This window comes from Trichosurus vulpecula, chromosome 4, assembly GCF_011100635.1.
Source record: "Trichosurus vulpecula isolate mTriVul1 chromosome 4, mTriVul1.pri, whole genome shotgun sequence".
NCBI classification, from domain to species: domain Eukaryota; kingdom Metazoa; phylum Chordata; class Mammalia; order Diprotodontia; family Phalangeridae; genus Trichosurus; species Trichosurus vulpecula.
The window spans coordinates 303306833-303322318 of record NC_050576.1 but is presented as its reverse complement, the minus strand read 5'-3'; the positions used below and the strand labels follow the sequence as shown (position 1 = coordinate 303322318).

General features: G+C 43.2%; 1 protein-coding gene across 1 annotated transcript in view; it reads right to left on the bottom strand.

The window, feature by feature from the left end:
• Positions 1-1021: 1021 nt before the first annotated feature.
• NUFIP1 (nuclear FMR1 interacting protein 1) overlaps positions 1022-15486 on the bottom strand; it is a 53781-nt gene continuing 39316 nt past the window's right edge. The window contains exons 9-10 of the mRNA XM_036753676.1: positions 4143-4375; positions 1022-1983 (exon numbers count right to left, since the gene is read on the bottom strand). Coding sequence (XP_036609571.1) covers positions 1834-1983; positions 4143-4375 — 383 coding nt within the window. The 3' untranslated portion in view covers positions 1022-1833. The remainder of the gene's footprint in view (positions 1984-4142; positions 4376-15486) is intronic.

The window sequence follows — 15486 nt, the reverse complement described above, 5'->3', positions numbered from 1 at the left end:
AATATATGTGTATGAACACACATGTAGAAAACACATACGGAGCAGATACAAAACAACCCTTGCGGAAAAGGTGCATGTAGAAGGTGGTTTTTGTCTTTAAAGAAACCAGGGATTCCAAGACGGAAGAAGAGAACATTTCAAGCTTAGGGGACAGCCAGTGCAAAGAGAAGACGGTGGTGTGTTGATCCCAAGGTAGAGGGAGAGTGAAATAGAAGGTAGGAAGGAGCCAGGTCAAAGCTCTCTGAGGGGCTTTCAAAGCCAAAGAGAGTTTTTATATTTGATCCTAGAGGTGACAGGGTCAGAGGATCTAGCAGCAGTTACGGCAACAGTCCGGGTATGAGATAGTGAGGGCACGTACCAGATTGGGGGAAGAGATGCTAAGAAGGTAAAATTGAGAGATGTTACGAAGGTAGAATCGACAGGGCTTGGCAACAGATTGGATATGGGAGATAAGACACCTACATTGTGAGGCTGGATGACAGAGAGGATGGTGATAGCCTCAACAATAAAAGAGAAGCTAGGGAGAGTGGAGGGCTTGGGAAGAAAGGGAATGAGTTCTGTTTTGGACATGTTGAGTTTAAAATGACTAGGGGATATCCAATTAGAAATGTCCAGTAGACCCCTGGTGATGACTGGAGGTCAGGACAGAGGGTAAGTCTAAATAAATAGACCAAAGAATCATCAGCATAGAGACAGTAACTACATCGATGGGAGCTAATGAGATCACCAGGCAAAATAATATAGGAGAAGCAGAGATGACCTGGATGAAGATACAGATAAGGAGTGGTTAGACAGAGAGAACAGTGTCACAAAAGCCTAGAAAAAGAAGAGTATCAAGGAAAAGCGGATGATTGATAGTATCAAAGGTTGTAAGTGAGGCCAAGAAAGATTAGGAAAAAAGACCAGGAGAAAACAGGTTGATTTTCTGAAACCCAGTCCTTCCTAATCTTACGCTAAAGTGCAAAGCCATATATAACAAGTAAATGTGATACAAAATGAAAAGGACACACAAACAAAAATCCCTGTTATTTTTCTTAAGAGGCAAGAGACCTCAATGGCTTTATTCAGAAAAGATTTATTTTTTAAAAATAAGGATAAAATTATTATCTTTATGATGAACTATGTGAAACTTTGGACCTACCTTACATTATTTCGCCAACACTGCTTTTTCTATTAAATGAGTTGAACCTCATTGAATATTAGATTTTACATGCTTTTTCACTAGAAAAAAACAATGGTCCAAACTTGAACTATATAGCAAAGGACACTTCAGTTGAATCTACAGTATAAGTTGAGAGCATGTCTACAGAAACATTTCCAAAGTGCAACATCTGGTTGAGTACAGCTAGATTTGAACACAGGTGCTTGGGACTAAGGTAAATTTGAAGACCCTTTTACAGTCCTAATTTAACCTCATTATTTCTTTTCTTTCCCCCCTCATCAAAAGCCAAATAACTTTGTTCCTTCATTGTGCGAACAATTTATAAAAGCTACAATTTTCCTGCCTCCCCATCCCTGCCTCTTAGTCTCTGCTTAACTGACTTACACATTTTAAACTCCAATCCCACAATTGACTTGTGGGATGCCCCTGACCTTCCCCAGGCATGAAAAGTAAAAGTAGAAAAAACAATTCTGCCAGCAAACCTTGTGCATGATGCCAACAGCGCAAGCACAGACCCAAGAGTCTGTTAGCATCTCCGATGAAATGCTCTCCAGAGTACGAGATCGTATCTTACATGAGATTCATCAGCTAGAGTAAAAGTCCTCCCTTCTGTCTGGATGTCCTTGCAGGGCAGGCCTCCAAGATGCCACTAGACTTCTGGACAGGCATGTTCACGATTCTGAAACTTCAGACACCTGGCCATTCTCAGTTTTTCCTAGTGGCTCTGCCTTGGAGTTAAGTCCAAAAAAGTCATTTTGGATGATGTATCGAACACACTGCAAAATCACATTTCTTTCATGCCTTATGTCCTGTGCTAAAAGCTGAAAATGAAAGAAAAGAGTAGCCAGTGAATTAAAGATAAATGAATAATGGTCTCCTATAGGAAGTATCCCCAAGTCTGTATACAAGAGAATGAGTTATGTATTTATGGAGGGCTACACATACATGGGCTACATGTAGGGTTCTTGGAAAACATTACAGATTGATTTACATTGGGATTTATTTATTCATTCAAACCTGAAATAAATGCTATTTTGACTGTTACTATTAAAATGAGTTTCTTTAACAGAAAGGGAAGCAGTGTATCATGGATGTCAAGCCATCTGAATGGCCTCTGGGTATCTGTCCCAAAGGAAGGATGTAGTGATCTGTCACTTTTAGCCACAGCATAGAACGTAAGATGATCAGACAGCCACCTTCTTGGCATGAATGCCTAATCTGAGGAGATGAGAATCTGGGTTTTGTGGAGAGCCCTCACTCTGTACCCCATGGCTCCACGCCAATGGAGAGGACCTGTGAATAACATGTAAATGGGTCCCACCAGCTCCTAGCAGGAGATTCTGGGGGAGGACATAGTACAGTCTCAAAGTCTCTTGGGAACATAACAGTCAATAGAGATTGAGTTCACTTGAGACTCACATGGCACAGAACTCATCCCTCTGAATCCATCAAGATTAAAAAAAAAAAAACAACTCTGACTAGGCTGGAGTGGAACCCGTCCCTCTCCTACCAAATTATCCCAGGCAGGCCGTGAGGGCTCCCCCAGCTTCTGGGAGCTCTGAGCACAGACCTGGGTCTGCAAACTTGGAAGAAGGGGGCTAGAAAAATGAGATAATGAGGGGGAGGAGGAAAAGGGAAAAAAAAATCAAGAAATCAGTCCTTTCTGAAGAGGGCAATTAAAAATCAAAATACAGAAATAGAATGAAGATGGGTGTTAACCTCTTAGACTTCTAGAAAACTAGACAGTGCCAGGAAACTGGCACTATCACTGCTATTAACCTAGGATTGTCACTGGGGAGGTGGAGAGTCCCTGGGGTTCAAGGAGCACTACGTGCCTCCAGCAGGCAGAGGAGGGGCAATGGCTCGATCAAATCTCATTTCTGATGCTAAGTAAAAGCAGGGAGACATGTAATGATCCCTTTAACTTTGACACCCCAGTGTTTAAAATCATAAAGCAGCCTAATTGACAGGGCATTTTGTTCTACTTTCATATAAGCCAAATTACATCTAAATATACATTAACTGCACATGGTGGTCAGGGACATTTTAGCATTGGTAAGAGATTACTTGACAAAGGAAACACAGATTTTTCATAAACCTCAAATCAAGGAAGTTAAGGAAGAAAACAGCACCTATTATGTGCCAAGATCTGGGCTAACTGCTTTTATAAATATTATCTCAACTGATCCTCAAAACAACCCTGGGAGGTAGATGCTTTATTATTTATTATTATCCCCATTTTGCAGATAAGGAAATGGAGGCAGAGGGTAATCGATCTGCCCAAAGTCACACAGCTACTAAGTGTCTGAGGTCACATTAGAACTCAGGTCTTCTTGACTCCAGGTGCACTGTACCACCAGCTGCCCCGAAGGACAGCTTTTCAGCTTTATGGCAGAGATCTGCAAATGCCTCCCACCCTCCCCAAGCTGAGGAGACTTTGTTCTTCCTAATCAATAGGGAGAAAGTTGCTGAATCGAAGGAGGCACTCCTTTTCTCCAGTTTCTGAAGAATGTAATTTTAAGAAGTCTTTGATGCCAAGCAAGAGACTGTTCACCAACCGCAGATGTGGCCAGAACAGGGCACCCAGAAAGAGGAAGGGCAGAAAGGACCCAGGGCTGGGAGAGGGGAGGGGGATGCATCTGAAAATGGCCCTCAAAGAAAACATTATAATGGCCAAGGGGAGTTTTAGTGGTTTTCTTTCTGTAACATAGCTGTGGCTTTGTGGTGGTGGTTACCAGAATGTGGTAATGCTCACTCTTCTATCTCACCTCTGTTTAAGAATATGTGTCTTCTTTTTAACTGCATCACTGCCTCAGTGAAATCTCAGATATTAAAAATCAATCTCAATTTATATCTCCCTCCCACCCAACTCTCATGTTGCCGTCAGGTTTAGTTTAACTCCGCTTATTTATCAACTGTTAAAAAAAAAAAAAAGGCAAGCCTTCATCCTTATGGCAGACCATGAAGAGAAATCACTTACCATCTCTAGGAGTTGTGGACGTCTTTTCTGTGGTTCCGGTATTGGCTTCTTTCTGTACAGGTTTCTCCTATACCTACAATTTTTTTTCATCCAATTTTTCCTTAAGTTCTTAGGCTTAGTCACAGGAGAGTTTCTTTCTTGTTTCTTGATATTCTGACTTTGATTCTGAGGGACCTCACTGAGGATGACCTGGTTTTCTGCTGGAGATTCTGCTTCTGTCTTGATGGGAGCTTCTAAAGCAAACAGAGCAAAACAAAACTGCAAAATCTTCAATGACATAAAATAAAGACTAGGTTCTAGGATCAATGTAATGAGAATTTCTTATTAATTTCAAAAAACAATTGCTGTGCATGAATTTACAAGGCTCTGACACTGTTTTCTAGTTAAAATCCATGATGGATGAATGGATGAAAGAAAAAGAAGGAAGGAAACAAGTATTTATCAAGCATCTACTATAGCCAGGCCCTGTGCTAAGCACTTTATAACTATTGCCTCATTTAATCCTCACAACAACCCATTTTACAGTTAAGTGACTTGCCCAGGGTCACTCAGCTAGTAAGTCTCTGAGGCCATATTTAAACTCAGGTCTTCCTGGCTCCAGGCCTGGCACTCTATCAACTGTGTCATCTGTGACACAAAAAATCACCCTTAGAAACCTAATCCTAAGCCCCTTGGCCCATAGCAGCTGGTCTTTATCTGTGACATTCTGCCACGTTCTTTCCAATCTCTCTGGTTATTATGCTTCTCCCTCATAGAGGGACATGCAGGCCCCATCCCAGATCTGACATCATTTTCTCTCTCCCAAAGTCGCAGATCATGGGCCTCTTGCCAAACATTGTGCACTGGCTGGTCTCTCTGTTCCATACAGAGCCCCAACCAAACAAGTGGGCAGCGCTACAACCAGAACTGGCCTAGGAAACAAAGCTGAATGGAAGCCGGAGAAGCAGAGACTTGGGCGTAATCTGCCACGAGGCACTCAACAGCCATGCCCACAAGGCAGGTCCCTAGAAAGGGGTGAGGCTGGTGCCCAATGTACCATCGACACCCTACTCTTCTGCCTTCCCACACACACCATCCTCAATATAGTTATGCTTTCATTCAAACTAGACAACAGTCCTGCAATGGCTAGCTGAGGTGAAGAGGAGATCTGTTGACTTGGTCTCTTTCTCAATCTACTTCATCCTCCGCCCACCAGCCGAAGTCATACTTCTACAGCAAAGGTCTAACCTCATCACTCCCTGCTCAAGACGTTTCGATGGTTCCCTGCTGCCTCTTAGATAATATATAAACTCTTCTTTTTGACAATTAAAACCCTTCATGATTTGGCTTCAACCAAGGCTAACTCCATCCCACCCCCGCCATGAACTCCTTTGCTCTGGCCAAGCTCTTCTCAATACACAGCCACCTCCTGTTGTCTTTGCATAGACCATGCCCCATGCTGAAGAAGATGATGATGATGATGATGATGATGACGACGATGATGATGGCATTTATGTGGCGCTTTAAAATCGGCAAAGCGCTTCACAAATATGATCTCATTTCAGCCTCCCAACAACCAAGAGGGAGGTGCTATTATTATCATCCCCATTTTACAGATGAGGAAACTGAGGCAGAGAGGTTAAATGACTTGCCCAGGGTCACACAGCTCACCAGTGTCTGTGGCCAGAGGCATACTCCACAATTCCCAATTCCCAGCCCATTGTTCCACCTGCTATGCCACCTAGCAGCCCGATGACTGCAGCTCTCCCTCTTCCCCTCTGCTTCCTGAAATCCCTATGTCCACTGAAGACTCAACTCAGCTATCACCTCCCATGTGAGGCCTTTCTTTACAGTAAGGAGCAGACAGGGCACAGCATATGGCATCGGGAAAACCTGGGCTCAAATTCCAACGCAGACATTTACCATCCGTGTGACCCTGGACAAGTCTTCTAAATTGACCCTTCCAGCTCTAGGGTTGTTTGATCCTGACAATAACTCCCAGTTATTAGAGCGGCCCCACCCACATTATGCTGATTTACTTGGGATAGACTCATCCAAGTACATACTTACTCCCTCAGTAGAATGGAAGCTTCTGGAGGGGCAAGGGATGTTCCACTTCTGTCTATGAATCCCACTGGCTTACGCACAGTCAATACTAACGACTATTTGTTATTTGAACTACAAGTCACATCAGGGATTTTTTTCCTTCATCCCACTGCTCTGATTTTCTTCCTTGACAGGGAGACATACTACACTAACCAGTCTGCACTACAGTTCCTGAAGTTCATGCTGAAGAATTCCATTTTGTGGGATGGGCTTAGAATCTACAGACCCGGACTCAAGCCCCACTTCTGCTCCCTATGCCCCTGTGACCATGGAAAAGAAATGTAATCTTTCTGATCCTCGGTTTCCCTATTTGTTTTTTTTTCAATGCAATTTTTTAAAATGCAATTTCTTTATTTAACATATTTGGTTTTCAGCATTGAATTTCACAACAGTTTGAATTACAAATTTTCTCCCCATTTCTACCCTCCCCCCCACTCCAAGATGGCTTATATTCTGGTTGCCCTGTTCCCCAGTCAGCCCTCCCCTCTATCACCCCCCTCCCCTCTCATCCCCTTTTCCCTTCCTTTCTTGTAGGGCAAGATAAATTTCTACGCCCCATTGCCTGTGTATCTTATTTTTTAGTTGCATACAAAAACTTTTTTTGTTTTTGAACATCTGATTTTAAAACTTTGAGTTCCAAATTCTCTTCCCTCTTCCCTTCCCACCCACCCTCCCTAAGAAGTTGAGGAATTCAACCTAGGCCACACATGTATTATTATGTATAACCCTTCCACAATACTCATGTTGTGAAAGGCTAACTACATTTTGCTCCTTCCCAACCCATCCCCCTTTATTGAATTTTCTCCCTTGACCCTGTCCCCTTTCCAAAGTGTTTGTTTTGATTACCTCCGCCCCCATCTGCCCTCCCCTCCATCATCCCCCCCCTTTTTTTTTATCTTCCTCCCTCTTCTTTCCTGTGGGGTAAGATACCCAACTGAGTATGTATGGTATTCCCCCTCAGGCCAAATCTGATGAGAGCAAGGTTCACTCATTCCCCCCTCACCTGCCCTCTCCCCTCCTCCCATAGAACTGCTTCCTCTTGCCACCTTTATGCGAGATAATCCACCCCATTCTATCTCTCCCTATCTTCCTCTCTCAGTATGTTACTCTCTCATCCCTTAATTTCATTTTATTTCTTTTAGATATCTTCCCTTCATCTTCAACTCACCCTGTGTCTGCTCTCTCTCTTTTACATATATATATATCTATAAAAACACACATATATATATACACATACATACACATACATACATATACACATAGATACATACATACATACACATTCACTTATATATATATACATAAACATATATATATACATATATATATATATGCATATTCCCTTCAACTACCCTAATACTGAGGTCTCATGAATCATACTCATCATCTTTCCATGTAGGAATGTAAACAAAACAGTTCAACTTTAGTAAGTCACTTGCAATTTCCGTTTCTTGATTACCTTTTCATGCTTCTCTTGATTCTTGTGTTTGAAAGTCAAATTTTCTATTCAGTTCTGGTCTTTTCACTGAGAAAGCTTGAAAGTCCTCTATTTTATTGAAACTCCATATTTTGCCTTGGAACATGATACTCAGTTTTGCTGGGTAGATGATTCTGGGTTTTAATCCTAGCTCCATTGACCTCCGGAATATCGCATTCCAAGCCCTTCGATCTCTTAATGTAGAAGCTGCCAGATCTTGGATTATTCTGATTGGGTTTCCACAGTACTCAAATTGTTTCTTTCTGGCTGCTTGCAGTGTTTTCTCCTTGATCTGGGAGCTCTGGAATTTGGCAACAATATTCCTAGGAGATTTCTTTTTTGGATCTATTTGAGGAGGCGATCGATGGATTCTTTCAATTTCTATTTTGCCCTGTGGCTCTAGAATATCAGGGCAGTTCTCCTTGATAATTTCTTGAAAGATGGCATCTAGGCTCTTTTTTTGATCATGGCTTTCAGGTAGTCCAATAATTTTTAAATTATCTCTCCTGGATCTATTTTCCAGGTCAGTGGTTTTTCCAAGGAGATATTTCATATTGTCTTCCATTTTTTCATTCCTCTGGTTCTGTTTTATAATATCCTGATTTCTCATAAAGTCACTAGCTTCCACTTGCTCCAATCTAATTTTTAAAGTAGTATTTTCTTCAGTGGTCTTTTGGACCTCCTTTTCCATTTGGCTAATTCTGCTTTTCAAGGCATTCTTCCCCTCATTGGCTTTTTGGAGCTCTTTTGCCATTTGAGTTAGTCTGTTTTTTAAGGTGTTGTTTTCTTCAGTGTATTTTTCAGTATTTTTTTGGGTCTCCTTTAGCAAGTCATTGACTTGTTTTTCATGGTTTTCTCGCATCCTTCTCATTTCTCTTCCCAATTTTTCCTCTACTTCTCTAACTTGCTTTTCCAAATCCTTTTTGAGTTCTTCTATGGCCTGGGGCCAGTTCATGTTTTTCTTGGAGGCTTTTGTTGTAGGCTCTATGACTTTGTTGTCTTCTTTAGGCTGTATGTTTTGGTCTTCTTTGTCACCAAAGAAAGAATCCAAAGTCTGAGACTGAATCTGGGCGCGTTTTCGCTGCCTGGCCATATTCCCAACCAACTAACTTGACCCTTGAGTTTTTCAGTGGGGTATGACTGCTTGTAGACTAACGAGTTCTATGTTCCACGTTTGGGGGGGAGGTGCCAGCTCTGTCAGAGCCGCACTCCTCCTTCCCCAAGGACCCCCAGTCCAGACTGGACTTAGATCTTCAGCAGGCTGTTGCACTCCTGCTCTGATCCGCCACTTAATTCCTCCCACCAGGTGGGCCTGGAGCCGGAAGTAACAACAGCTGTAGCTGCCCCACCTCCGCTGCCCCCGGGGCTGGAAGCCGAACCGCGAACTCCTTCCACTCCCGCAGCTTTTCCCACTAACCTTCTCCGCAGTCTTTGGTGTTTGTGGGTCGAGGGGTCTGGTAACTGCTGCAGCTCACATATTCAGGGCGCTAGGGCCCCCTCCGCCCGGCTTCTGGTCTGGATCATCCACGCCGCTCAGGCTGGGCTTTGCTCCACTCCGTTCCCAGCTCCAAGCTCCGTGTGGAATAGACCTCACCCAGAGACCATCCAGGCTGTCCTGGGCTGGAGCCCTGCTTCCCTCTGCTGTTCTGTGGGTTCTGCCGTTCTAGAATTGGTTCAGAGCCATTTTTATAGGTTTTTGGAGGGACTCGGGTACGGAGCTCACTCTAGTCCGTGCTTACCAGCTGCCATCTTGGCTCCGCCCCCGGTTTCCCTATTTGTAAAAAGAGACAATTCTGCAAAGCCCTTTCAGAGTTGCTGTGTGGACCAAATAAGATGTTAATCCAGCAAGCCAAGAAACAGAGGCCATCCATCAGGAGAAGGTGGTCAACAGGGTCACAAACTACAGAGGTCACAGGAGGATACAAGTCTGGAAAAAGGACCCTGGGTTAGGTAGTTAGGATGACCTTAGAGAAAACAGTCTTGGAAGGCAGAAATCAGATTGAAGGAAAGCACTAGCAGTGAATGAAAGTAGCCACTCATAAGGTGTAGACAGCCTTTTCCAAGAAGCTTAGCTCTGAAATGAAGGAGCAGTAAGATGAGAAGGGTAACAAATGAGATAAGAACTGTAAAGTGTTTTGCATAATGCCTGGCTATAGCTGGTGCCATATAAATGTTAGCTATTAGTAACATATATGGACAAGCATCATGGAGGACCCTGCTGAAGTCATGAATCAAGAAATTACAGATGATGAAAATGATTTTGATTGTATGAACTTCTCCAGCAATGCTCAGTCACCCTAGCATAAAAGCAGAGAACTTCAATGGTTGGGGTTGCCCAGAGATAGGGATTTGCAGGCATCCAACAACCAAGGAATTCTACGGTACTAACTAGTGAAACATCAAAGTGGCTAACCATAGGGTCAAGACTGGCCATGGAAGCAGAGAGCTTGGGACAACAAGGTCTGGTCAGGGGACCGGAGGTTAAAAAAAAGAGGTCTAGTGCGGAGGTTCCCAAACTTATTTGGCCTACCGCTCCCTTATCAAAAAAAAAAAAAAAAAATTATTCAGTGCTCCACTGGAAATCCATTTTCTTTAACCTTTTAATAGTTCTTTTTTTTTTTTAATTTGCATCATTTAAAAAAATATATAATTTTTTTTCCAAAATGACACATCTTAAATTTAATTATTGTAAATTTGTGGGGTTTTTCCTGCATTGAAATTTTGACGCAATACTGCATCATGTAACTATACAGTATCATACTGTAAACAAGTCATCTCATGTACATATGCCCGCCTATACATGCTGGACTTCCCTACAATGGGTGACACACTCACTGCCAACATTTGCTTCTTAAGACCTGTTTGCCGACCAGACTCCTGAGTAGTTACAACTTGTATTTTATGTATCAGGAAAATAATGTAATACCTATGACTTTAACTCTGTTACATAAGAGATGAAACATGTATGAACAGTTTTTCAAAATTTCCTTATCTTCTCTTCTTTCCATATGCTTCCACCACCCCCTTATTTTTATTCAAAGCCCCACAATTGTACTACCACCCTCCTGGATTGTTCTAGCACCCCCCCACCCAGGGGGCAATATCGCCCACTTTGGGAACCTATGATAGTGTAAATGAGAAACTAGAAGAGATGGATGGATAGGAGATTGTCAAAGAATAGTTTCATATACTAATCCTGGGGGAAGATGAGGTCTCCAGTGGAGTCACACCAAGATGCGGCTGAAGCAGAGTATGAGAACTCACCAGTGTTGGGGAGGCAGAGAAATCATGCAGTCAGATTAGAGGAAAGATGGAGATGGAAGACCATGGAAGGCCATTTAGGAAGACCATGAGGTCTTTTTTTTTGGGGGGGGGGGGGGCGCGGTGCCAGGGCAATTGGGGTTAAGTTACTTGCCCAAGGTCACACAGCTAGTACAGGTGTCAAGTGTCTGAGGGCACATTTGAACTCAGTTCCTTCTGACTCCAGGGCTGGTGCTCTACTCACTGCGCCACCTAGCTGCCCCAATCATGAGGTCTTTAAACATCTTTCTTCTACTTATCCTTTCACCAATATGCAATCTTTCCCTATTTGCTCATTCCCTTTTCCTATAAACATGCCCATATCTCTCCTATTCTGAAAAAATCCCTACTTGATTCTTCCATCTGTGCTATCATCCTATTTTTCTTCTGCCCTTTGCTGCTAAACTCCTTAAAAAGGCCATGTGCCCTAGGAGCCTCCTTTTTTTCTTCTCTCACTCTCTTCTTAAGCCCTTACAGTCTGGCTTCTGACCTTATCATTCCAACAAAACCGCTGTCTCCAAAGTTATTAATGATCTTTGCTGCCAAATCCAATGGCCTTTGCTCAGTCTTTATTCTCCTGGACCTCTCTGTGGCATCTGACACTGCTGATCACTCTCTCCTTCCTAATATTCTCTTCTCTCTACATTTTTAGGACACCACTCTCTCCTGATTTTCCTATGTATATGACTGCTCCTTCTCAGTCCCCTCTGCTGCATCCTCTTCCATTTCACACACTCTAACTGTAGGTGTCCCTCAAGTCCTATCCTGGGGCCTCTTTTCTCTCTCTATCCCACTCCACTTGGTGATCTCATCAGCTCCTATGAATTTAATTAGCATCTTTATGCTGATGATCCTCAAATCTACCTTTCCGGCCCCAATCTCTCTGCTGACCTACAGTCTGGCATCTCCAATTACCTTTCAGACATCTCAAACTGGATATCCAGTAGACATTTCCTGTCCAAAACAGAATTCCTTATCTTTGCCCATAAACTGCTCCCCTCCCTTACCATATAGGGCAACACCGTCCCCCCAGTCCCTCAGGCTCACAATCTAGAAATCATCCTCGGTTCCTCACTATCTCTTACCACCCCCTCCTTTCCCAATGTCCAAGTTGTTGCCAAAGCCTGTCAATTTCACCTTTGTAAAATTTCTCAAATACCCTTTCTCTCTCTAATATTGCCACCCCTCCAGTGCAGGCCCTAATCACCTCAGGCAATAGCCTGCTGGGGACAGGGGTAGGGGGTGGTCTATCTGTCTCAAGTCTCTCCCCACTCTAGTCCATTCAGTCCCCAAAGGGATTTTCCTAAAGCTCGGGTGTGATCATGTCACCTCCTCCCCCACTCAAAAAACTCCAGTGGCTCCCTATTGCCTCCAGGAACAAACATAAAATGCTATCTGGTGTTCAAAGCCCTTCATAAATCTAACCGCTTCCTAGCTTTCTAGTCTTTTGACACCTTGCTACTGAACATATACTCTTCGATCTAGTGATACTGGCATCCTGGCACAAGGAAGACACTCTATCTCTCTGCTCCTGGCATCTCTCTGGCTGTCCCCCAGGCCTGGAACCCTCTCCCTCCTGCACTGACTACTGATCTTCCTGGCTTCTTATAAATCCTAATGAAAATTCATCTTCTATAGGAAGCCTTCCCCAACCCCTCTTAATTCCAGCACCCTCCCTCTGCCAATTATTTCCTATTTATCCTGTATATAGCTTGCTTTGTATATATTTGTTTACTTATCATCTCCTCTATTAGACTTAAGTGCTTTGAGGGCAGGAACTGTCTTTTGCCTCTTTATGTATCCCAACCCCTTGGCACAATGCCCAGCACATAGTAGGTTCTTAATAAATGTTTACTGATTAATTGGTTATATCAATGTAATTTCTGCAATATTTCCGGTCTCTTTTCCATAAAACTGTGCAGAAAACATACATAGAACACAGACAGTCCCACAGCGGACTCAGTTTTCCTTTTCTGTATGGAAAGGAGCTAGCATTGACCTTGGTGGCCCAAAGAGAAGGTGATCCTCTCCTCCACTTCCACCTCTGCAGTGGACTCAGCTAGCAGGGTACCTGGGCAACAGCTGAGAACCAGTTTTTTTCTGATAGATCTTGTTGTGTTTAGTAAATGTGGCTACCTGGTGCTATATCTGCCACATGACATGGGTCTTCCTGATTCCCACAGGCCTCATAGGCGTTCCACTCAGGGATGGAGGCAGTACAAGGATGGTTTTCTGGTACAAGCATAGCAATCTCGGCCTTACAACCTCTGAAGCTGTTACTTTGTGCTTCACTATGCCAGGAAGGGAAAGAAGATGAGAAAAACACACAAACTATAGAAGGTGAGCGCCAAAGTGGTTTGTAACAATTACAAATAGAGCATTGGGGAAGAAGAATTTCAGCCACCACAGAACTGGGTCGCTCAGTGCTTCCCATTCCTCCCTCACACTTCAAACGTTGGTCCCATTATTCTAAACCAGGTACACAGAGGAAGATCAAAGCTTGCTGCTGCAGAGAATTAAAGTGTGTAACACTATTAGCACCTCTAGCACCTTCTTGATTTCTGCACATCTCCTATTTAGGGCCATCTTCCTATCCGCCCTGTACCCTTCCACTCCAATTTCAATGTTCTATAAGGTTCCTTCCAACCTTCTCAAAATCCTTTTGTTTATGCTTTTTAATAGTAATGGCCTCAAAATGACAACTCTGAATACAAAGATACTAAAAAGACTGTGAACAAGATAGAAGAAAGCACCCTATTAATAACACCACCTGTTTTTACAGGGTTCAGTAAACCTGGGGACAGCTTTCTTCACTATCACCTGTCACAAACAGAACTGATAAGAAAGAAATCCAAGATACTATGTTTAAAGAAGCATTTCACTTTCACATTAGGTATACTGGATACAAGAGGAACAAAGTCTTTGTTCTTTGTGAAGGGAACAAGGAAGCCATGATATCATCTAAGGAATCTTCTGTTAGATTAAAAACAGGATGGTCAAATTTCAAACAACTGGCAGAAAATAACACAATTTTGCATGTTTATAATACACTGAATATCATTTTTCCCCTTTTCTTTAACCAGATCTATGCTTTCACCCATATACAGAACTCCCTCTGCCAATGCAGATGGGCACCTTCTCTGCAACTTGGACGGTGGCTGAGACCCTAAGAAATGAAGTGAAATGTGCAAGCTAACATGGCCAGTAGGTGTCCGGGGTGGGACGTGAACCTGGGTCTTCCTGATTTCAAGGCCAGCTCTCTCCCCACCTGGCCACTTCTCTAAATGTCTTCATTCACAATGGAAGATTCTCTCCAAATCATCTCCATGTCTCAAAATACCTCAGCAAAAGAGGCTCTAGCCCAGTCAACTCCAAGGTCATTAGCTCCCTAGAGGAGGGATTTTGCCAAAGAGCATACTCAACAGTGTCTCAAAGCTTTCATCAAACTCTCCAACTTCACTCGGACCCTCTCTTCATGCTACAAACCTGTACTTTCAGACTCTAAATTCTCATCCTCATCACAGCCCCCCTCACCCCCACACATACACACCTTTTTAAATTAAATTATCTTGCCGTAAGAGAAAAAAACCACAAGCTCTCCCAATGGCCTGGTCGTAACCTGGCCTCTGCTGTTGCAGAGATCTCCACATGTGCTGAAATGAACCTTAATTATTCACACCACATTCTAACAACTTACATCTGCATGAACTACAAAGCTGCTATGCTGGGCCAGGCCAATGGTCCACCTGGGGGAAGTGAAGAAGCACTTACGCTTACTATGTGCCAGGCAAGGTCCTAACTGCTTTACCAACATTGACTCATCTGATATTCACAACCATCCTAGGAGGCAGGCGCTATGATTGTTCTCATTTCACAGATGAGGAAACTGAGGCAAACGTCACACAGCTAGTGCCTCACACACGTAGGATTTGAACTCAGACCCAGTGCTCTATGCATCATGCCACCGCTAAGCGTGGCACCATGGGAGAAGGGGTGGTTATTATCACGATGAAGAAGTTGAGAAAGACAAGGAGGAGGAAGAGGATGAGGAGAGGGAGAAGAGTCAAAGAAAAAGATGATGCTGACAATAACATTATAAAGACAGGGTGTTCCAAAAGTCTTAATGTAGTTACAGGGTTAATTTATTAAAAACTACCCTAAGACTTTTAGGACGTCCTGAAGTCATCTTGTACAGAAGTAGCACTTAACGGTTTCTGAAAGACTTTCACATGCGTTATTTCAGGCTGCTCTTCATGATCTCATCCCCAAAGGTGAAGAATTTACGCTTCACTTCCCTGACTTTTCTAGAATGACTCACTTCTAAATAAAAGATCACTCCCATTTCTGAGGGCATATGCTTTGCTGAAAATGAATGAAGGAGAGCCAAGTTTGCTTTAGTGGTTTCCACCACTCAAGCCTGCCAACCTTTGTAGGCCAGCACCCAACACGAAGAATTTCTCTCCACCCATGAGAGGTGCTGTG